This window comes from Sorex fumeus, unplaced genomic scaffold, assembly GCF_029834395.1.
Source record: "Sorex fumeus unplaced genomic scaffold, SorFum_2.1 ptg000014l, whole genome shotgun sequence".
Lineage (NCBI taxonomy): Eukaryota > Metazoa > Chordata > Mammalia > Eulipotyphla > Soricidae > Sorex > Sorex fumeus.
The window spans coordinates 26,041,896-26,066,116 of NW_026606071.1; the positions used below are offsets into that span (position 1 = coordinate 26,041,896).

At 43.6% G+C, this 24,221-nt stretch overlaps 1 protein-coding gene across 1 annotated transcript in view; it reads right to left on the minus strand.

The window, feature by feature from the left end:
• PLEKHM3 (pleckstrin homology domain containing M3) overlaps positions 1-24,221 on the minus strand; it is a 171,207-nt gene that overhangs the window by 142,712 nt on the left and 4,274 nt on the right. The window contains exon 2 of the mRNA XM_056111788.1: positions 10,260-11,195. Within this exon, the coding sequence (XP_055967763.1) occupies positions 10,260-11,195 (936 nt within the window). The remainder of the gene's footprint in view (positions 1-10,259; positions 11,196-24,221) is intronic.

Here is a 24,221-nt window from a genome sequence, read left to right on the forward strand (position 1 = left end):
TGGCTGCAATTCCTGGTCTAAGGTCTCATGGCTTTGTAGCCTTGTTCCATTCTTCATGTGAAAAAAGAGTTTGATGCTTTTCTTATTTTGTTTTATTTTTGTTTGGAGACCATAACCAGTGATGCTCAAGGCTTACTCCTGATTTGCATGCAAGGATCACTCCTGGTGGGGTTCGTCCCTGTCAGCAAGCCGGGGATTGGCACCATGCAAAGCATGGCCTTGCCATGTGCAAGGCAAGTGCCCTATCTGCTATCTCTCCATCCCCAACGCTTTTTAAAAGAAATGCGATTTAATTAAAATATTTCTGTGTTAACATAGTTCAAGGTATAAAGATGTGCATGCAATCATATTTTCAACTGCTAAAAAAATTAACTTTGAGTTTACCCCTGCACCTCAATTTTGAAGACTGCATGTGGTCTCTGCTCGATAATGAAGAGATAACTGAATGAAACTATTCACACCAGAAATAAACTGGTATTACTCTATTACTCGATTTCCTTATCTGAGATGCATTTGTTAAATGGCAAGTTTTCCACTTAAAGTATGTTATTGCTTTCAGGCAGTAGGATGAATTTTAGCGGAGAAAGCAGCTCTTTTAGGAATTCATTCAAAGTTTAGTTTTTCAAAGAATGTAGCAAGAAATTAAGGAGAGTACTGACCTACCCTGGTTCATCCTAAAACCACTCTGAGGTTAATTTCCCTCCCACTGAAAGGTCAGTAAATAGAAAATTTTAACTCAATACAGAGCCCAATAGTACATTAATACTTTAGAAGTTTGGCCGGAAATGAACACATGATGAGAACAATGTTAACCATAAAGGAAGCTACAAAAAGGGACAAGAACTTTCCAGACCAAAGTATAGCAACAAAGACTACGAGAAATGAACAGCTTAAAAAAAAAAAAAAGATAGCACAGCTATGGCCTATGAAGTTCAGGAAGGTCTATCAAAAGATCCATATCTTCTGAAATTCAAAATGATTTTATTCTTCTGAAACATATCAAAGACCAACATGTGACTTCTATGATGAGAATACCAGGAATAAATCAAAAAAGCAAATTTATATCCTATAAAATCAAAGAGTCCACTTATATAAAATGATCAAATCTCTCTGTATTTTAGGATGTGAAAAAGTTTAAAACCCAAAATTATATAACATTCTTCTTCTTCCACAGTTACACTGCTACTTCAGTGTGTATTCACATTTCAATATATTTATTTTTACTTAAAATGATTTTTTGGACTTAGAAATTTATATTGCCAAGAGGGCAAAAAAAAGCAAAGTAATTTATTCAATAATGGACATTAGAGGCAGGAAATGAATTCCCATCTTGAGTCTTGATTCACATGATAGTTCTACAGGTTAAAGTTCTCTCCCCAAAAGGCAGGAGATATTGTTTATTAAATAAAATTCAAATGGAGGAACACATTCATCTAATTTTATTAAAATCTACAGATAATCAAAGAATCACAGAATGGGAGATAAAAGGGACCACACAGAGCAAGACCAGTCGCTCTAAAATACAGCAGGCAGATGGAAAGGTTGGAAGAAAATTTAAAAAGTCTTTGAGTTCTACTGTCTGCTCAAATACTTGCTAATAGTCTGGCTTCCAATTTCCAACTTCTCTGAAGACACACAATAATATTATCTGGACTGGAGCAATAGCACAGCAGATAGGGCATTTGCCTTGCACATGGCTGACATGGGTTTGATTCCTCCATCCCTCTTGGAGAGCCCAGAAAGCCTACCGAGAGTATCCCACCTGCACAGCAGAGCCTGGAAAGCTCCCCGTGGCATATTCAATATGCCAAAAACAGTAACAACAAGTCTCACAATGGAGACATACCTGGTGCCCACTAGAGCAAATCAATGAGCAACAGGAAGACAGGGCTACAGTGCTACTATACACCACACATAGTGCTAAGAACATAGCAGGCTTTCAATAAACATTCACAGAAGGGCTGAAGTAATATACGTCATCTTACAGATAAGAAAAACCAGCTCAGATAATCATAATTCCAGTTCAAACTGGCCATTTCTATCCATAGCCACTAAATTTTTTTTATATAAGAGAAATCCAAGGACCGGGATGTGGCTGGCTCTGGGGCAAAGCACACCACTCACATATGTGAGGTCCTGGGATGGATTCCTGGCACCTCAACAAAATAAACAAATAAACAGAAATCCATTCCACTTTGGACATTTCTGTCTTCCCTGGACGCAACGGGGTTATACAGAATATATCTATTTTCTCTTCTGAGTGGCAGCCTTCCAAATATGTGGACACATAATACTGTATCTTCTCTATTAAAGGTTACATTGATTCAGCAAGGTTTTCAGTTCCTTCATGATCTTACAACATGTCAATAGATGTGGCTCTTTGTTCTTGAAGAGAAGTATCCAGAATTGACATATCCAGGAGTGGTCTGGTCAAGGACATACACTTAGCAGACGTGTTCTCTTTTCTCTGGACCTGTTGAGTCAACCTGAACTGTTATTAGATCAATTGCCTCTATCTTCTGTCTTTCCAGTCAATCTTCTGAATCTAAGATGGACTATCTACTTAGCTTCACTAGATCTGATCTTATTCCATTCATTCCTCTAACTTGTGTTTTAGTACTCCATTCTGTCCTTCAACCTATTAGCTACGCCAACTTAGCTTTATAGTAGATATGAATTTGATAAGCTATGGGGTCAAAGAGACGGTACAGTGAGTAGGTAAGGTCCTTGCCTTGCACAAGGCCAACCCAGATGTGATATTCAGCACCCATATAATCCCCCGGGCATTACCAGGAGTGATCCCTCAGCACAGAACCAGGAGTAAGTCCTGAGTCCCCCACCGGTTGTGCCCCAACCCACCATGGTCCCCAGATCTGGTAAGCCACGCCCATGGCAACTTTCCCCAGGGTTGTACTGTCCTCTGTGGAAACATAATGCATACAGCTCATCCTCGTGTTTGTCACACCATGTGTCAAACACAATGTTCTGAGTCCTTTCAATACACTGTATTTTCGCCATAAAATTATAAGGTAGGTATAAGTGTTTTCTCACATCTGAGATTTTCCAAGTTCAGAGATCTACTCAAGGTCAGTCACAAAGTGAGTAAGCAGACCAGCAAATGCCCTCAAGTCTGACTGCAGAATCCTTGTGCTCAATCACTAAATGGGTCCCTCCTCTCTGGAGTGTACGTTTATCAGCAGCTTTCCAGGCTGGATCCACTAGTCAACAATCCTTGGGCGAAGTTGCAAGTTCTTAACAAAATCACAGTATTTGTAACAGCTCTCTGATTTCCCAAGTTTCTTGGCCTGCCTTGAGGGCTCTGCAAATGCTTTTCAGAACACTAAGTGCTATATGACCAGTTTTGCAGTTCTCTTGTCTTCATTTTGTGCAGTTTAGTGCAGATGACAGAGTCCTGGGGGTCCAGACCTTATCTGAGCTTCTCGGATCTCCCATAGAACCTTACACATAATGAATGAGCATACAACTGGAGATCCAAGTTTTCACTGTCCCATAGTGAAAGCCATAGATATTTTTCCCTTAAGAGGAAACAGAATGACAATTTTTACAATGGGGAAGTGCTGAGAGACATTACTCTAGCTCTTTCACATTTAAACACTCTACAACAGGTTTCCCAGACATAAGTAGAGTCAAGGGTGTACAGTGGGCAAAGCTTAACTCTTTGTCTCCTAGACCCATTTTCCTGATACTCCTCTATGAGACCTCTTCCCCTGGAGGTTGTGTATGTGTGTATGTTGGGTGGTGGGGGTGGGGCGGGGGAATCTATAAATCTCTGAAGAACACAGACTACTCTTCACTCTTAGTTGTATATCCCAAGGTGTGGCACAAGGGAAGGATTTATAAACACTTGTTGTAATGAAGCTCTCATTAAAACTTTACTTAAAGGACTTTGGCTTTCAGCCCTCTGTGGTCAAATTAAAGGTTGGAAAATTAAAACTGAGTCCTTCTATGTGTGTCCATGAATACACAAGGACAGAGAGACAGATGCACACACATAGGCATGCACACGCACACACACACACACACACACACACACACACACACATACACACACAATTTCTTCTCTGGGAGACAATTCAATACCCCCAGAAACAAAATGACTTAGACCATGCAAGGTGAGAAGGCAACAGAGGACTGTACAATTCTCTTTGTCTAAACTGTGTAGATGTTTTGGAGGGCATGTTAAATTTGTTAACATTAGTTAACAATTAGTTTTCTTCTTTGAAAGCCTTTTCTTCAGTTGACTTTGGTTTGGGGACACACCTGGCGATGCTCAGGGATTATACCTGCAGTGCTCAGGGGTCGAAAAAGTGCCAAGGATTGAACCCGGGCCTGCTGAATGCAGCACATGTACTTGAACCCTTCAAGCATCTTTCCAGCCCTACCTACTTATTTTTTAATATTTAAAAAAAATCTTTTCCTTATTACTATTCCTAGCAAGCAGAGGACAGACTTCAAAATCGTGGTAAAGATAGGAATCGAAGCTCTTAAGGAAAGTTCATTTCTTTTTACTTCTCTCTCATTTCCTTAGGCAGTCTGGCACTCAGGCTACCATGATTTTTTACATGGAAATGCAATAGATTTTAGCGATTTTAGCACAGTGTTTTAGAAGAACCTAAAATACAATTTTCCTTCCTGGCACTTAAAAGCTACAGATATGTCTTTGCCTGGACTCACATCAACAACCAAGTTCAAATTTCTTTCTTTCTTTCTTTCTTTCTTTTTTTTGGTCTTAAGAATTTCTATTCTGCATGTTTTACTCTGAGGCCAGTAAGTAATCGACAACTCTGCCCAGTTCTGAAATGTTGCTTACTTCCAGACTGGCAGCTTTTGAATGAATAATTAACCAGTCTATACTCAGTATCAGAGATGCTTGCATTACCAGGGAAAAGGTATCCTTTATGTCTCAACGATGTCATAAAGCAGGCCTTTGCCAGAAAGACTCCCTCATTTATCACATGAAATGCCATGTGGTATTAACAAGGTCGATACTGTTTGTTTAATATATTTTGCTTTCATAGGAGTTTGAAATGATTTGTTTTTGCAGCTGTAACAGAGTCAAAGTGGGGTTTAGTGTCAGCTTAGTGAGCTGAGCACATATCAGCAGAGGCTAGTAATTATCTTTGTATTAGCCTTTGGTCATCTTTCCGCAATTTCCAGTATCCTTGGGGTAACCAAGTGCTGCCACGAGTACACAGAATTTCTCCTCAAATAATGAAACCTGGTTTCTTGGGAATTGATGGGGGGACTAAATCATTCGACTTTCTATTGTTTGTTCTGTACTTCCCACCCCACGGTGTAAATACATGAATTTTTTTTTTTTGATAATTGAGTGAGAAACTCGATTCTAAGGTTAATTTTACTTCCCCACAAATGAAAAACCAGTAGATATACGGACCACTTTGGGGACCTTCAGGCACCAATCACGTGTTTCCTTCCCCCCCCCCCCTCTTCACAGGAGGGTTCTGCCTTAAATGGTGCAAAGGGGAGAGGAAGCTTGTTTGAGACAGAGGTAGTTATCAAAAGTTTGACTACAATGCAAATTCCTATCTACCTGTTTGTGAATGTCAGCTGAGAGCAACTCCTGAAAAGCTTTGGGGGGCCAAGGGGGTGGGGGTTGAGGAGGAAGCAAAAAGAGTCAGGGAAAGGAGGGGGAGGAAGATGGAGGAAAAAAGGGGTGAGAGCAAAGAATAACTGGAGAGCAATTCAAACAAGAATAAAATCACACACACACACACACACACACACACACACAGAGGAGAAAAATTCTCTCCCACCTCAGGTCTGAACAACATACTTCTTTATTGGAGGTTCATTGTCAATCAATTAGCCCAGGCAGCAGGGGTCTGTGGGGTGGGGGGCACCCAGGGAAACAATAGGCTGCCCTGTTGTATTACTATTTAATCACTTTTGCTAAATAAATAGAGCAGCCCCCGAGGTGCTGTCATGTCAAGGGAATTTATAACAAAAAAGAAAAAAAAAGAAAAAGAAAACTTCATTTTTCACTGGTCATTCCTTTTTTCCCTTCAGGACAAGAGACGGTTATTACTGTAGCCTTAAGTTCCATCTTTGTGTTTCTTGCCTTTGATTCCCACTCGGACCCTGCCACTTTCTGGCACTAATTTGTCAGATTGAACAAAGAGAGGATTTGTACCTCCTGTAAGGTCTCAATTAGGAATGGCTTCTGCTGCATTATGTGCCATTCAGAGGAGACACAATGCTGGTAATTACAGGAATTTGCACTAAATGGCTGAAGAATTCACAGCAAAACTTCCCCCACCCCTTGGGTTTACCCCTCCCAAGGACTGGGGTAGGGGGTGGAGGAAGGAAAGCCGAAAGCTCTTGGGGCCCCAAAGATGCAATTACCAACAGCAATCCCTACAGGTTAAACAGCAGCCAGAGGAGTAAACCGGTGGAAACTGACCAAGCAAGGCCGGGGACCCCTTCACGGGCTGCCGGCCTGGCTGTCTCTTCTGCTAACATTTTCCGCGTTGGTTCAGAATCATTTGCTCAGTGCTACTGCGCGCCATGTGATCTCACCAAGTGAAGAGTTCTGTGCGTCTTGGGGCACCTCCAAACAAGATCCCCAGCCCTTTATTATAGTTCTCAATTGCTAGATAGTTGGTCGTTGGGAATTACAGAAAAACATCTGTGTGCCAGTGCCAAGCAAACCCTGTCTGAATCAGAGGGAAAGAGTTCTGTGCACAGGTCTTAATTCCTGAAGGAAATAGGGCTGTTGCCTTAAAATCTAATTTACAACAGAGCTTTGTGAACAACCTAATTCAGGACCACAAATAAAAACTTGATGTATTATTTTATAAACCATAGAGTCATTGGTTTTTAGCATTCACGTTTTAAGGCCACACATTCCCCACTGCTGAACATAAATCTGAATCCCCAGTAGTAACTTCACCAAAGAACTAGAACCTCATTTTCTGCTAGAGGTGTTTCTGAAAAGCTGAACACCAAAAGCATCCCTGAATTAACTGCTTCTAAGAGCCACTGTCATCTTACACGCTTCTGCTCAAGACTTTCTGTGACCAGGGTCAAACATTAAGTTCCACCTTACCAAACTTCCAGTTTCTTAGTTACCCAAAAATACATGAATGTCTGCCATTTCCTAGTTCTGCCACTCGGCACATCCCACCCAATGGGCGGGCCTTGTCTCTAGCTCTGGTCACAGTTGCTATTTGGCACTTGTGATAGGATTGCTTGATTAATATTTGTCTTCCCTCATAGACCGAAAATTCCAGGAGCGCAGAGCTGTGGCTACTTACTGGCAACACTGCTCTGTCCAGGTGTACCCCGAGTTTCTGGTGCGTGATCAGGAACTCAGCAGGCAAGGAAAGAGAGAACGGGCGAAAGTACTCAACCTGTCAGGCAGAAGAACCCAGCTGCGTAAAGGCCTTGTAATCGGGGATGATTAAGAGAGGTTCCAGAGAAGCATGAAGACCACCACCCTGGCCACAGGCTTCCTAAGCAAGGGGTAGCATGGAACTGGGGAGAAAGTTCCATGGAACAAATCACATATCATCAAACAGGACTATAAAAAGTCCAAGCAAATGTTAAGACATATGCAGTTATGCGAAGCATGTATTTTCAAAACCATAACCGCAGGCATTTTGGGGACAGTCATGTCCCATTTCTTCTTAGGGTCTCTCTGAGTTTCAAAGACAGGCGATAGAAAATTCTGCACCAACAGAAAGAATTTAGTGAAATAAAGCCAACTGCAGTGTTTTGTAAATTTAGAAGGCAGCTTTGTGGCCCCCCTAAATAGCAACTGAATGACGTCATACTAAAGAGCTACTGGGTGCTATCTTCCAGTTTTAAAGTGACTCAGCAAAAATAAAGCGGGAGGGGGCATGAAGTGAGGATTAAAAAATGTGTAGTCTGAAAAGGCTCAATCACAGCATGAGATACTGTGAACTGGCTTCTCCATACGCAATACAAAAAGCCAAGATTCAACCAAAAGCAACTTACTGGATGCTTCTGGAGTTTGGGAAGATTCAACCAGCTACGCCACCACCAGTGTTGTCACTGTATGTGTGTTCTTAGGAGGATGAAAAGTTAAAAGACTTACGGCCTCAACAAAGCAGCAGCTGGCTTAGATGAACTGTGTTTGTGAGAAATACAGATCAATTTTTAAAGCCCCATCTGTTATAATCATCTTTGATGTTATAAACAGTCTCCCGAGTGATTTTTTAAACACTCGGAGGTTTGCCTAACAAGTTTTTGCCTTTTTCTTTTGAGACTCTGCCCCCTACAGGAGACACGTATTCCAAACTGATGCAAGAAACAGTGTGCCCTGCAAGGGCGATTCCAGAAACCCTGGTCGAACCCTGGCTATCCAGCATCTTCGAATGGAACAGAGAATAATCAGATTAAAATGGTCTACTTTGGAATTTGCCACACTACACAAATTAGGGTTGACTTCTCACTGAAAAGACCCCCCCTGAACCCCAAAGCAGAACAGAGCAGTTTTATACTGGAGTACTGGTTTTCACCCTTTCACACCTGCAGGCAGTCACCAGTCCAACAGCTGAAAAACCACTGATTTAGAAAACTGTATCTCCATGGGAATCCATATGGTCCCTGGGGCCCCCCAGGATATGTCAATGGGGCCCCATGTGTGTAAACAGGGGTGGGTCGGGACCCAGTAGGTAGGGGCCAGTAGGTAGGATGGAGTGGTCACGGTAAGGGAACATGGGGGTCCCTGGTTGGAAAAGGGATGAGAAACCTGCTTTAGACTACATTGGTCTTCTGGCTTCCCTAATTTGAACATCTGCAACCTCATCTTCAATACGTAGGGAGGGAACCCCAATACTGGCAGGGCAGGGAGGTATCATGAAACCTGGAGGAAACGCCGAAAGTTTCTTCCCTGCCCATCCTGTAATCCTTCTTGCACAGTGCCATCATTAGCTTCCTCTGCCCTCCCTCCTACCTGGCTGTCTTGAACTGCTACCCCTGCAGTGCACACTCAAGCAGGAAGCAGGCTCATGAGAGGAAGGACCTGTGTCAGTGACAGTCCCTGTAAACACCCGAGACTTCCCTTCCCTCTTTTACTGGAAAGCATCCAGATTAAGTTACTGTAGTCACTACCTTGAGTGATTCTCCCTGATTCCAACAACACAACAGACTTATTGACCCCATCAGCAATCTAAAGCCACAGAGATGTGTCATCATTCCCGACTGTCCACAGAGTAAGCACTTAGTGACTGCTGAATGCCTGAACTTTGACATATGCTCATGAGACACTGAAACATCAATAAGTTCTAAAAACTGCAGGGTGGAGCAATAGTATAGCAGGTAGTGCCTTTGCCTTGCATGCAGCCAACCTGGGTTTGATCCCTGGCTCCCATATGGTCCCTTGAGCCTGCGAGGATTCCAGGACTGATCCCTGAGTGCAGGGCCAGGAGAAAACCCTTGGCACCACTGGGTGTGTTTCCAATATATCGTGCTAACTTCAGAGTCTCCCTTTAAAAACATTTTCCAGAAGCTGGATAGATAGTACAGGAAATAAGGTATTTCACCTTATATAGAGATGACTCAAATTTGATCCCTGTCATTTCATATGCCCTCCCCACCCCCTGTCCCCGAACATTGCCATGAGTGATGCCTGAGCACAGAGCCAGGAGTAAGCCCTAAGCACTGCCACATATGGCCAACTCACCCCACACCCAAAATAAAAAGAAAGAATAACACATGACTAGCCATGACTTCTACTTTTCACCTCTCATAGACATTTCCGGAGCTCAAGATGCCCCTTATTGGCACAGGGTTCCCAGGACCCACCATCTACTAAGTCATCCTCAGCCCTGCCCAGGGCCCCCTTCAGAGGTCCTAGACATGTCCCCATCCAGGTTAGACACTGATTGGGGACATTCCCCTTGTCTGGGGAGAATTGGCTATCAGTTTGGGGCCTGATGCCTCTCAGGGACACTCATTGGCCTGATGTCAGGAGGTAGAGGCCCTGATGCCAGAGCAGACCTGGAAGACAGGGAGGCATTCCGATGCCACTCGGGGGCTGCTCCCAGCACCATCCACGCCCCCATATGGGGCACTCTCTGAAGGAGAAGTCCCGCTTGCCGGGGGGACGCCCGGCGCCTACCACTGCTGGCTCACACTTCAGCACTGGTGAACAACTAAGGAGATGCAGCTGTGACTGGTGGGCTGAGAGGATGATTGACATGACTCCAGGAACTGACCTTTCCTGAGCCTCAGGCTGAAATCTGGCCTCTTACCTGCACATTTGAAGCTCTGAGCTGTGAGTCCTCGCTCCAGAGACAACGTCGTCAGGATGCTCAGGAAGCTGGAGGTGACCGACTGGCGTTTGTGCTTCTTGAGCTCCTGGCCACCCGGCTGGTCCTGGGGCTTGTTCCGTAGCATCACGGGCAGGCTCTGCTCTGAGCTCCGCGCCAGGCTGGCCACCGTCTTCAGGGCATCCATCCACTCCTGGGCCCGCTGCCGGGTCTCAGCGCGCAGGCGGAGCACATCTTGGGGGAAGATGACTTGGAAGCAAGAGTCGCAGTCGTCCAGGTTGTCGACCTGGACGGCCAGACACACGTCCACGTTGTAGCTGAGGAGGGGGTCCTCATCCAGTTTGCCCGGCTGAAAGGCCAGAAGGTATGCCTGGCTCAGTACAAACGTAAATGCCTTCCAGTTGTTCTGGAGGGTCAGCCTGTAGAGGGTCCCCGATTTGAGAATGTTTTGGTACCGTCGGGAACTATCCACAACAGGAGACGGCGGCAGCAACTCGCTGGGGTTCTTCTGTAAACAGTGGTTCTGTGGACAGTCGACGTGATGACCCAGGCCTGCCACAGGGGCCAGCTCCTCCCGCCGCCCCGGGTACCCGGGCATGGCGGCATGCACAGCTTCCCAGAGCTTCTGCCCCCAGTCCAGAGCCTCCCACGGGGACTCTGCCTTCAGCTGCAGTTGTGTGTTGTCATACAAAACTGTGTCCACCAGCCTGGCCTCGAGATTGCCCAGGACAGATATGCTCTGGAAGTGGGAGAGCAGGTAGGTGGCATAGGGCATTGGATTTCCACTGCCATCGAGGCTGTAGAAGCACAGGCTGTAAGGTGAGAGTTCGGCATAACAGCTCTGCCAGTAACTGTCATGGTTCTTCCGAATCTCCAGGTAACCTTTCTTCAGAATGTTCGGGAATGTCTGCTTGTGTTCTAGAAGGAGGGAGAGGGGACAGTGACAAAATAAAGAAGCAATGGATTAACTGGCTAGTACGAATGATTTTTTTTTTAATTTTAATTAAATCACTACTATGAGATGCACACTGACAAAGTTATTCATGGTTGGGTTTCAGTCACACATCCCTTCATCAGTGTACACTTCCCACCACCAACGTCCCCGATTTCCCTCCTTCCACCCCCACCACCCACCCTTACCCCTTAAAATGAATAATTTTGAAGGAGATAAAAATGCTGATGCAAGCCACCTCACAGATGGGAGCCACTATTCTTCCAGTTCAAAAGAAACACAGTCACAGAAGTCAAAGTCCAAGGCAGGGCTAAATTAACTGATCTATTTGAGGGAAATCTGGGGTCTGCAAAACTTAGCTAGGGTGGAATTATGGGGGCACAATTAAGGATGAGGGAATGGTGCCACGTTAGCACGACTTGCAGAGTGTGAGCGTGAGCGGAAAACAGGCGTTGGGATAACCGTGATGATCTATGCCAGGTGGTCCACAAAACAATGGCACTTTGCCAGGTTGATTTTGTTTTTAGGTATCATTCTACACACTACCAAATAAAGCCAGAACAAACTGCCTGCCGTTTGCCCTAACGCCCTGCTAAGGCACTTAATTTTCTGTACAAGTGCCAAACTCAGGAAGGTCTCAGGCAAGGGCAGGGCGTGAGTGTGCTTGCAACGCCCCTCCCCCCCAATCCCATGCCCACTCGAGGCCAGTTTGTGGACTTCCTGACAACCAGCTTGACTACCTAGCTCACGTTTTAGGTCTCTCATCTCTGAGCCAGACTGTGCTTGTGCTATTTCTTCTGCTCTTTTCACTGTTTCTCAGAGCTTCCCAATTACCCTTCACTGAGCTCTCCCCTCTTCCAGAAAGAGCATGTCCAGGCTCCCCTCAAACCCCACCTGCGTCATTCCAGCATTCACATAACACACGCACCATGCAGACAGCACACAGACCTTGCCAACTTCATACTCTCCTAGGTCAATTCAGATATCCCTCCCTCCATATTATTCTTCCTTCTGTGAGGTGGGTCACCCTACATGGTACTCGGGAGCTACTCCTTGCTCTGTGCTCAGGGATTGCTCCTATAGTGCTCAGGGGAATTAAAACTGTATTGGCCACATGCAAAGGCAAATGCTTTCATTCCTATACTCTCTCTCTCTCTCTCTCTCTCTCTCTCTCTCTCTCTCTCTTTCTCTTCCTCTCCCTCTCCTTCTCCCTCTCCCTCCTTCCATCCCTCTCTGGGCCATATTATTTTCCTATGATGGATGAATCAAATTCTATTAGAATTGTTTATGATCTAAATGAATAATAGGAAGAATTTTCAAGTCCACACTCTACTGGTCCGTAAACTCCACTGAAGACAAGGGAATGATCTGCTTTTTCATCCTTTAGAGAACAGACTGCAATAGCTGGCACAGAGTAGGTACTTAATAATAATTAATGTCAATAATGAAGCCGTTGGCTCTGGAGAAACAGTACAAAGGGTAGGGCTTGCCTCACATGCAGCCAAGCCAGGTTCAGTCCCCTGCATCTCACATGGTCCCTTGTGCCCCACCAGGACCGATCCCTGAGTGCAGAGTCAGGAGTAAATCCCTGAGTATCGCTGGGTGTGGCCCAAAAACCAAAACCAAAATCAAACAAAAATAAGCCAAGCACAGTGCCAGGAGAAAGTAGATAGCGTTTTCTTCCCCTCTGTTTCACAAGTGTATCTGCTCATGGCATGTTTGATCAATGATTGGCTGCAATCTACACTGGGCTAGTACTTTAGCACAAGAGGACTGTCACTTGGGAGACCCCCTGATTCTTTTATTAGCCACAGAAAGCCTTCAAACAAGAGGGAAGGCTCTTCACTGCTCGATATTTTCATTTATGAGACATTCCTCACTCTCTTCACTGACATATATTGGAGACAGTCATGAGCTAATTGTCTCATTCCCTTAAGACCACAAATCACACCCTCAATGGGTCTGATTCCTGATCTTGACTGAAAAGGCGGGGGGGGGGGGGGGGGGGGGGGGGAGGGAAAAGTAATACAGACCTAGATCTTAAAATAGCAAAGCAAATGAGAGAGCGGGAGAAACAGGGCAGGGAAAAGCCAATCTCACCTGCTTTACATCTCGGATTTTGACATTCATTAGTATTTCTGAGGTAGCTCAAAAGCCACTAATTTCTTGCAAACCACTCTTATCCCTTTGTGGAGAGAGCTAATGGAAGCCTGTTCTGGGCTGACCTTTCTTTTCTGGTAATGCAATAAGGAAGGCAGTGCTGTTGGGGACACAGTTCCTGCCTCTCCCCCTCATTTCTGTCAAGCCCGATGACAGTTCAGCTTTTTCCATAACACGACTTGTATTTCCATAATCCGCCTGGTCCCTCCAGCCCGATCTCTCCTGCGACCCAGCGGCTCAGCGCCACGTCCATGCATAAAACAAAACCCACCTCTCTCGCTGGTAGCCAGGAGACTCCGGCTCCTTTTCTTCCCCCCACCAGAGCGCTTTTTCAACAGGGATCATGAATTAGAAATTCTACTTTAATTGGGCCCAGGCCAGCGGCAGACCTGACAAACTTCACTCTTTCTGACATTCAAATTAGGGTGGAAAATTCCAGCTTAGGGGTACTGAATGAGAAGTCCTATGGGCAGGTGGGGGTGGGGGGAGTGGGGGAGTTGAAGATTGAAGAGTACCTCAAAAGTTTACTCACCTTCTTGTTGCAAACGGAATGAACACTAGGCTGTGTTTTAGCATTTTTCAGTTCTTGTTGTTGTTTTTTTTTTCTTTTTAATGATATGTTAAATTAAGGTAGAAAAAAAGTGATGCTAATCATAGGAAATCATCATACTTGCAGGGTATAACTTATAATATAATTTCTTGAAAAAGAAGAATCAAGAATCAATGGGGTTGTATATTCTTCCCTGGAGGGATTACTTGTATCAGAACTTATGTTTTATATTATATATATTTGGTTTGGGGGCCATACCCAGCCATGCTCAAGACTTACTCCTGGGTCTGTGCTTACTTGGATCTTACCTGGTAGAGCTCAGGGGACCATAACTGGTGTCTGAGGTAGGGGACTGAACCAGAGTGGGCCACATGCAAGACCTGGGTCTTAACCCTTATACTATCTCCTTTTCACTATTTTGTGTTTTAATATTTTGTCCTTTTCAATATTTTTGTGAGCTTTCTAAATTATCTTTGATTACAGGGAATTGGATCACTATATTTCTTTTGCTTTTTTTGGAGGGAGTTCACAATCAGTGATGATGAGGACTTACTCCTGGCTCTGCACTCAGGAATCACTCCTGATTGGCTCAGTGACCATATTGGGGTTCAAGGGATTGACACAGGTGGGCTGCATGCAAGCCAAGTGCCACGCCTGTTTTACTATTGCTCCAACCCCTATGATTTCTTTTTATATCTCTAACAATAGCTACTTTCTGTGGGACCAGAAGTTTATCTTAAAAATATTTTTGCTATTGACTGACAGCAAATCAGAAGTTGTATTTTTCAAATCTAAGCTTTCATTTACTATGGTTGGACTTTTATTTCCACAGACTATATCAACTCAATCAATTGACCATATATATTATTGTGAAGCATTCAACTTCACAAATGAACAATATGTGTCTTTACTAATATCACAAATAATTCAGATGGAACAACTTAAAAATACATTACTTTTTCCCGAAAACTACAGCTAAAATAAAATTGTACCTATGAATTTCCTTCTAAAGTCACAAGAGAGTTTCTTGTGAAAAAGGGTTTGGGGAAGCTACTCTGTCTCCCAGTGCTTTCCACTCTAGCTGCTAGAACAACTGCTCAGTTCCTCCCCAGTGAAGAAATTTTGCTTGATCATCCTAAAGTACTCAGTGCTGCGGTTTAAGGGTGACAATGACTACAGACTGAAGAGGAACAATATTTCCCCCCATCAAGCACCTGATTTGCTTCTATACCACCAAACCACCAAACAGTTCCTCTTTCCCTGGTCAGTTCCTCTATCTGTTCCCAAATAAAAGTTTCCAGGGGCCAGAGAGATAGGACAGTGAGTAGGGTGCTTTCCTTGCACACAGAAAACCTGGATTTGGTCCCCAGCATTCCATATGGTTCCCCCACATCCCGACACCTGCACCCACAGCATCGCCAGTGTCTAAATAGACTTAAAAAACAAGACTCATCTCTACTATGTCTACAAGAGATTTAAATCAGATCCAAAGACAGACTCACAGTGAAAGGCTAGAGGAAGGCATTTTAAGCCAACCAAGAAATAGAGAGAGACTGTTATCCTCACATTAGATAAAGTGGGCTTTCAGTTCAAACAGTCAATAAAAGACAAATATGGATACTATGTAATAATTGATGGGTACATACAAAAAGAATGCATAACTGTCATTAGTACTTACGCATCAAAAAAAGGTGAACCTAAATACATAAAACAAGAAGTCTAAAAGGAGTAGGACGTTGACAGCAGCACAACAATGATAGGGAACTTAAACATAATCACTCAGGGCAATGAACCATTATTCAGAAGGAAAACCAACAAGGAAATAATGGTGTTAGATGAATTTAATAGGTGTACACAGAAATTCATTGGATGAATTTTATAAACAAACTTCTGAATCCAAAAGAACCAACTACATCTTCTTCTCAAGGGTACAAGGAGTACTCTCATATATAGGACCAGACATTATAACACACACAAAAAAGCCTCAATACATTCATAAAGACTGGAATCATACCACGCATGCTTTACAATCACAATGTTATAGCACTGTAGCACTGTCCTCACGTTGTTCATCGATTTGCTCCAGCAGGCACCAGTAACATCTCACAACAAATTGTGAGACCTGTTATTACTCTGTTTGGCATATCGAATATGCCAAGGGGAGCTTGCCAGGCTTTGCCGGGCAGGCGAGATACTCTCAGTAGCTTGCCGGGCTCTCCGAGAGGGGCTGAGGAATCGAACTGAGGTCGGCCGCACTGGCTGCATGCAAGGCAAATACCCTACCCGCTGTGCTATCGCTTCAGCCCATCACAATGTTATGAAGAAAAAAATAAGCCGCAAAAAGGAAATTGGAAAAGTCTCCAATATGTGAAGACTAAAACAGCAAGACTTTTGGCCAACACAGAAATCAAAGATAAGTTAAAAAATTCCCATCAGCTACCAACAAAATGAAGAAACCAACTATCAGATCCTCTGGAAGCCAGCAAATGAGGCACTAAAAGAGAAACTTATATGGAGGGAAGTTGACACTGGTAGTAAGATTAGTGTTGAAATATATGCCTAAAACACAACTATCAAAACTTTGCAAATTAATTCTTTAAATTTAAATTATTTTTTAAAAGAGGAAAATTAATCACAATAAATAAATTAGTAATGTATATAATAAACAATCTAACCTTACACCTGGAAGAAATCTAAAAAACAACAAGTGAAAGTAGAAGTGAGTAGAATTAAGACACTACTACAAAACCAACATTATACTGATTCCAAAACCAGTCAAGTATAGCACAAAAATCAAAGTATAGAATAACACCTCTGATAAACACTGATGAATAAGTCATCAACAGACATGACAAGTCAAATACAACAATGCAATCAGAGAAACATATGACCCTCATATGACCAAGCAGTATTCATGGGTGTTTCAACATAAGCAGATAAATTAATATACCATATCAACAAAGGAAAAATAAGATGACAGTATTATATAAATACTGACAAAGAATCTGACAACATCCAACACTAGATTTATAGTAACAACTCAATGAGATGGGAATAGAAGAAATACAAATCAACATATTAAAGGCCATATCCAGAAAACTAACAACATAATAGTGAAAAAACCTGAAAGTTTTCCTTTAGATCAGAAACAAGAGAAGCCCACTCTCAGCACTGCTATTCAACACAATTCTGGAAGCTGACTAGAGCAATTAGGAAAGAAAGGAACTGAACCGGATACCTTGAATACGCTTGTACATAGTACAGTACAATCTTTTCTATGACTTTTATACAATGGTTCATATAATCAGAGAACTTCCAACCTAAAATGGGAGATGAATTATGAGAAACTACCTTAGCACACATCAGCATAAAATCTGTTGTGATAAAGTCACAGAAAATACAGATTTTAATTGGGCTAAATAGGAATTATCTCAGGGAGAATGTGACATTTGAATTGAAACTTGAAAGATTATGGAGGATTCTGAAAAGTGAAGCGTGCAGGGAAGAAAATCTAAAAAATGGGATGAGAAGGGCCCAGGGGTTTGGAAGCACATGAACATGGACGAATGATACATTGAAGGGGTAGAGAAAGGTGTGGGAAGGGGTGGAAGGATAACTAGATGTTGCAAATTTACACTTACTTCCATAAGAAATAGGCAAACCATATTTTGTTTCGGTTTACAGTGTAGTATCGAAAGATTTGTATTTTAAGAAAGTAACTCCAGCATTTTATAAAATTAGTAACCCCATGAAAGATAAAATACATTAATAAAAAAGAGCCACTCCAGGGCTGGAGAGATAGCACAGCGGGTAGGGCGTTTGCCTTGCACGCAGCCGACCTGGGTTTGATTCCCAGCATCCCATATGGTCCCCTGAGCACCGCCAGGAGTAACTCCTGAGTGCAGAGCCAGGAGTAACCCCTGTGCATCGCTGGGTGTGACTCAAAAAGCAAAAAAAAAAAGCCACTCCAAAAGTCAGACACTTCATTTTAGGGGTCCCGTTTTGGCAACTTGTGTCTGTCAAGGCATGTGGTTTTCCAAATTGTTCCATAAGTCATTCAATAATAAAATCTTTAAAAAATATTCAATAATGAAATTCAATGGAAACTATACAAGCCTATAAAATCAACTTTCTGTAACCTATTTTAGCAACTGCTATGTACTGACTAATCTTGCTGAGGGGTGATTCATAAACTCAGCAAAGACCATGTCCTGGTGACCTCACTTGTTCTAAGCCTACAGGAATAGTCCCACCTCACCGGGCTCCACTGGCTTTTCAGAGACACTGTAATTGAAAAAAGTAGTCATCTTAGTATAAGTCCCAAATATGGCTTTTTTTTCCTGAAGTAAAAGAAAAAAAATGGTCAAAGGGAACAGAAGAAGAGTAACATAAAACTCAGGAAAAAGAAACCATACGGCCGTGATTTTTCTACTCTAAAAGAAAATCTCTGCTTGAGACCTTCTCCTGAAGAACTGGGAACATGAGAATGATAACCAGGTCACAGAGGGTGAAAGCGATGGAAACAAAAGTCCAGTGGACCACTGCCCTTGGCATGCAGAGGAAAATGTGCTCACAGTCAGGGAGGGAATGTCAGCCCGATCAAGGCTGACTGCTAAGCTTCGGAGTCCCACAGCCAAGGCAGATTCTTTCTGAAAGGTTTGGTTCTTTTTTTTTTTTTTAATTTTAACACTTGAACATCTGGAAGTGAGTGGCAAGGCACACCAAAATCTTTCCGCGTGAAATAATTTCAAGCCTGCCTAGATTCCCATCACCACCTTCTATTTCTGATCAGAGGAGAGTAATTAGCTCCCACACAATCGAAAGTCAGGGTCAGTTGAACAACACAGTGTTTGACTTGGAAGAATCACAGATCATTCGACTTGCTTCACTAGGATCATATAAGCCAAAGGCAATCGTGATTTTGCAAAATGACTCTTCAAAACCTTTTTCGGAAAGCCAGGACTTGAGTTGGGTAATACACTTCCAATCCTAGATGGGAAGTCCCCGACCTCCCACCCAGCCTTGCCTTCCTCTACTCCTCGTACACACATGTGCACATGTGGGCCTTGTTTCCATACTGATGACACATCAAGTGTTCAAGTTCATATGGTCTTCCGCGGTCTCAGATTTTTATATTTAGTTCTTACATTTTTATGTTTAGATTCTATGGTGTTAGAACCCACTTTTCTTCAGCCAGTGAGAAATTCCCTGGTGCCTATCACTGCATCATTACCTAGAGAATAGATGAGAATGATTGTAATGCAAGTGGGGAAAGGGTTATATACAAGCATGTCTGTACAAAACTAAGGTCATGCTAAACAAAACATTCAGACATTCTGGCAGTAAGAGGAGGTTCCTCTCTGAGGACTAGTTCTCAGTCATACCTCACTCTCCCTGTGCTTTCTGGGCAAGGCAGGCACTGGGAGGGTAATAAAGAAAAGATCCACCCCTGAGGTAGACTTGGACTCCACTGCCTACTTTAAGGTTCTTAGAATTAACTGCCACAGGGGCCAGAGCTATAGTACAGCAGGTAGGGCATTTGTCTTGCACACTGTCAACCCAGGTTCAATCTGCTATACCACATATGGTCTCCCAAGGTCACCAGGAGTAAGCCCTGAGCACCTCTGGGTTAGGAAGGCAGGAAGGGAGGGAGGGAGGGAGGGAAAGAATGAAAGGAAGTGAGGAAGGAAGGAAGTGAGGAAGGAAGGAAGGAAGGAAGGAAGGAGGGAGGGAGGGAGGGAGGGAGGGAGGGAGGGAGGGAAAGAATGAAAGGAAGTGAGGAAGGAAGGAAGGAAGGAAGGAAGGAAGGAAGGAAGGAAGGAAGGAAGGAAGGAAGGAAGGAGGGAGGGAGGGAGGGAGGAGCGGAGGGGAGGGATGAATTTGTTATAAGGAAAGGGCATGAATTTGTTATCAGTTTGGAAGAAAACACTGATAGTCATTGATAAATCAAGTTATACAATTTTAAATATCTCACAATCTTGTCCATTGCACTTTATTATTATTATTATTATTATTATTTTGCTTTTTGGGTCACACCCGGCAATGCACAGGGGTTCCTCCTGGCTCTGTGCTCAGGAATTACCCCTGGCGGTGCTCAGGGGACCAAATGGGATGCTGGGAATCGAACCCAGGTTGGCCACGTGCAAGGCAAAGGCCCTACCTGCTGTGCTATTGCTCCAGCCCCGTCCATTGCACTTTAAAAAAAAAAAAACTTTTAAAAGGCAGGAGTTCGGGGGTGGGGGGCTGGAGAATAGTCCAGTGGGTTGGGCATGTGCCTGGGATGCAGCTGACCCTGGTTCGATCCCAGAGCACTGCCAGGAGTGATCCCTGAGCACAGAGCAAGGTGTTCAGATCCCTGAGCACCACCAAGTATGGTAAAAAACAAAGTACTGCCTCTGTTGCCATTTGCCTTAGATTTATTCCTTCCCATTAATGTGTAACTAATCTTTTGAGATCACTTTTAGCCAACTTTAAACGGTACAGGTCTTAATTATTAGGTTGGATTCAAGCCATACTCCATCAGCCTGGAAGCACCCACTGACAGTACTGTTCATTCGCTTGGCACAGGAAACATGCATCTAAAAAAGTCAGTGCCAGGCCTGCCACTGTCTGAGGCAATGCACCCTCTAGGATGCACCCACAAACATAGACATAAGACTGAAAAGGCAACAAGAGATGGGGTAAAACCCTATCTGTGGTTCTAAGTCCAGGAAATCAGTTGTTACCCTCTCTCTCTCTCCCGAACTGCTAACATTTAGTATTCAGAAAGGTAAAACGAGATTTCCTTTTGGAGATTCACTGGTCCACTAAATAACTACTATGAGTTCTGCATTGTCTGTGCATTTTAGGAAATACATCCCATGCCAGGAGCAACACTTGCTTAGGGAGAATGTGGTTTCTGAATCTCAGAGTTTCCTAATAAAGATCCCGTGATGACAAATGTTCCTCAAACCTTGTCCAGGTCTATTTCTTCCCAGCTACCTCCCATCCTCTATGCACACAGGAATTGATGGCCAATAAGACATTCAAGTAGAGACTTCTGGGGACTAGGAACCTCTCGCTTCCAAAGTAAGGGCACTGGCCCAGTTCCCTGAGCATGAACACAGGCTGGATTTCTTCCAGTCAAGCACACCAGTTACTAGCTGTGGGCTTTGAGTGCTCTGTGCCTCTATTTCAGCATTCTTCAATGAGACCAATAAATGACTTGCATGGCAGGACTGGATACATGAGATATCAGCAGCATTAAGTGGTTGGTGCACACAGTTCAGTGTATCTGCCAGGTCTGTTAGTACCTTCCCTCCTTGCCTTCTAACCGTTCTTGCTCACCCAGAAATCAAACAGATGGGGTACTTGGATGATTGCTCTGCCAGTTACAAGCACTCCTATTATTGGTTTGATGTTTTCCATTTTCATATGCCCCAAGAATCTGGGGGGGGGGGGGGGGGGGCGGGGAAGTGCCCTTCAGAGCCAAAGCCACAATCTTCTGCAAAGAAACACTATCAGGGATCGGGGAAGTGGCAGCCGCCAATTCCAGGAAGAGCACAGTGATCTCAACCAAGCTCCATGCTCACCAAACAGCAGCTAGGTTCCTGGGCTGCAGCGGAGCAGCCGTGTTTATGTGACCCAGGACTCAGAGGCAGTCTCAGGAAACCCCAGGGTTTCTCACAGAGATGTGCAAAGGATGAAATGTGAGGCCCTCACCAAAAAAAAAAAAGAGGGGGGATGTTTTGTGTGGTGGTGGGGTGGTTGTGCCTTTTTTTTCCTTGGAAGATATACCATAGCTGAAAGAGTTAAGTGTGTATTAGCTTTATTTTGTCAGAATTGTATTCACTGAGTACTAAAAAAAAAAAAAAAAAAAAACCTCTTTTGACTTATATTATGATCACAACACTATGTTAGGTACTGAGGATAAAATACTTAGTAGCACTAATACAAAAAAATACTTAGTAGTAAGAATAGCTCTTCCTTAGCAACCAAAAGCTCTGCTATGGAAGACAACAGTTGATTAAAAATCAGTAATAAATAGGGAATGGATAATCTACTTCCCATGAAAAAACCAATTCATAGCTATAAGAAAGTAGACTGCAGAAAGGCCAGTTTAAGAAATACTGTGGGATCAGAGCTTTTCTTATGAGCTAGTTTTATTTGTGAAGAGAAGGACGCTGCCAATTGAGAGGATGGAGCCAGGAAGAATTGCTGATGATTCTCTGAACGAACGAGTCCCATTTCAATATTTAGCCTGCAACTTTCCTCTCATTCCAATCACACATTTCATTTATCTTCATAATTTAAGAGTGTTTTTATGAGGTAGAAGAACTGATCTGCAATCATGCTAAACTTTGTCCCTTAATGTAAAAGGTAAGGTAAAGTAAAGGCCCTCCCGTTGATCATCGATTTGCTCGAGCGGGCCCAGTAACGTCTCCATTGGAGACTTTGTTGTTACTGTGTCTGGCATATCAAATACTCTCGGTAGCTTGCCGGGCTCTCTGAGAGGGGCAGAGGAATCGAACTCGGGTCGGCCATGTTGGCCGCTTGTAAGGCGAACGTCCTATCCGCTGTGCTATCGCTCCAGCCCCTTAATGTAATTGTTGATAATATGTATCTCACTAATATTAACTTGACTGAGTCTTTCAATATATATGAAAATTTAAAAAAAAAAGAAAGAAATACTGTGGGGCCAGAGAAACAGTACAGAGATTAAGAGGTTTGCCTTGCACAGAGCTGAACCCCGTTCAATCCCAGGTACCAATATGTGGTCCCCCAAGCACTTCCAGGGATGATCCCTGAGTACAGTAAGTGTGGCCCAAATTCCCCTTCCCCCAAAAGAAAAAAAAACACACACACAAGAAATATAGATTGTAGGGCCAATTCAATGAAAGAGACTATGCCAGGGGAAACTAAGGATAATTGAGAATATCACCTTAATTCTCACTAGTGAGTTTCAAATTCAATTAATGACAGAAATATTGTGAAACAGTTAAAACATATTCTATGCTTACTATGTGCCGTACATGGTTCTAAGAATAATTTTAGATATTGTAACTCATTTAATACTAAAAAAAAAAAAATTGAGGTGAGCACAGGAAGGAAATGAAGGAAGGAGTGCAGGAGGGAAGAAGGATGGAAAAAGGAATGACAGGGAAATGGAAAAGGGGAAGGGGAAGGAAAAGGGGAAAGGAGGAAGAGGAAGGAGATGGAAGGGAAAGGAAGGAAGGAAGGAAGGAAGGAAGGAAGGAAGGAAGGAAGGAAGGAAGGAAGGATGGATTTTTAAAGTCATCCCATATAAATACTACAGCCAAGATTGCAACTCTTATCTGTATTTAGAATCGGTTTTCTAAGCAATGTGCTACTTTCTTTGCCCAGAAAGTCTTCTGCTAGCTCTTCCCTTCAGCAGAAGAGCTCACTACAGTTCAGCTACCCACTGCAGCTGATTGTGCTACAGTCTGATTTATTTGATATCCGAAGCCATGTTTCTCTTCAATAAGGTACGAAAGTCCAGGTTCTTATGACCAAAAGAGGTAAAGGAGGCAGTGGCATGACCAATGGAGATGGCCCTTGGTAGAAAAAGAGAAGAGAGGTGACTGGCAGGGGTGGGCTGGGGTGGAGGCAGGCGCAGTGAAGGGAAGGAAGGAGAAAAGCCACACTTGGGAAGTCTTTAAACTACTCAACTAAGTTCTGGAATGGAGGCAGATTTTTTTTTTTAAATCAGCCCAGGGAAGCCTAAGACCAAGCAATATTAAAAGCCATAAAGAAAAGACCAAGGCCAGACCCCAGTCCAAATTAACCTCATCAGCGGAACCCATCTGGCTACATTTTTTTTCTGCCAAGGAACCCCCAACTTCTCATCAAGGCTGTTGATTTTCAGAACGGGAGTGGGGAACAGAAGGACAGAGGGTCATTTCTGGATACTTTTGAGTGGGATGGTCTGACAGACACGGCCACTAGGCCGGTAGAAGTCTGAGTTGGAAGCTCAAGGAAGAGGTGTGACCGAATCTACTGCCTCCTGGCCCTCCAACCCTAGCTCGAGACAAAATGCCCTGTGGCCTTTCTCGGAGCTGGGCATATTCCTTCAGGGAAACAATAGACTTTTTCTTCAGTTTGGGTGGCTAATTTCAAAGGCTCGAAAGTCAACTTTTCTCAAAGACCTTGGCTGATTTTAATGAATAGGCAGGCACCTGGGTGCTGGCACTGACTCCACAGAAGCATGTGGGGATGGCAGCGGGCAGCCAGGGGGACCAGCCGTGCCTCTGAAACTAACGCTGGACAGTCACTGCATTTGGGG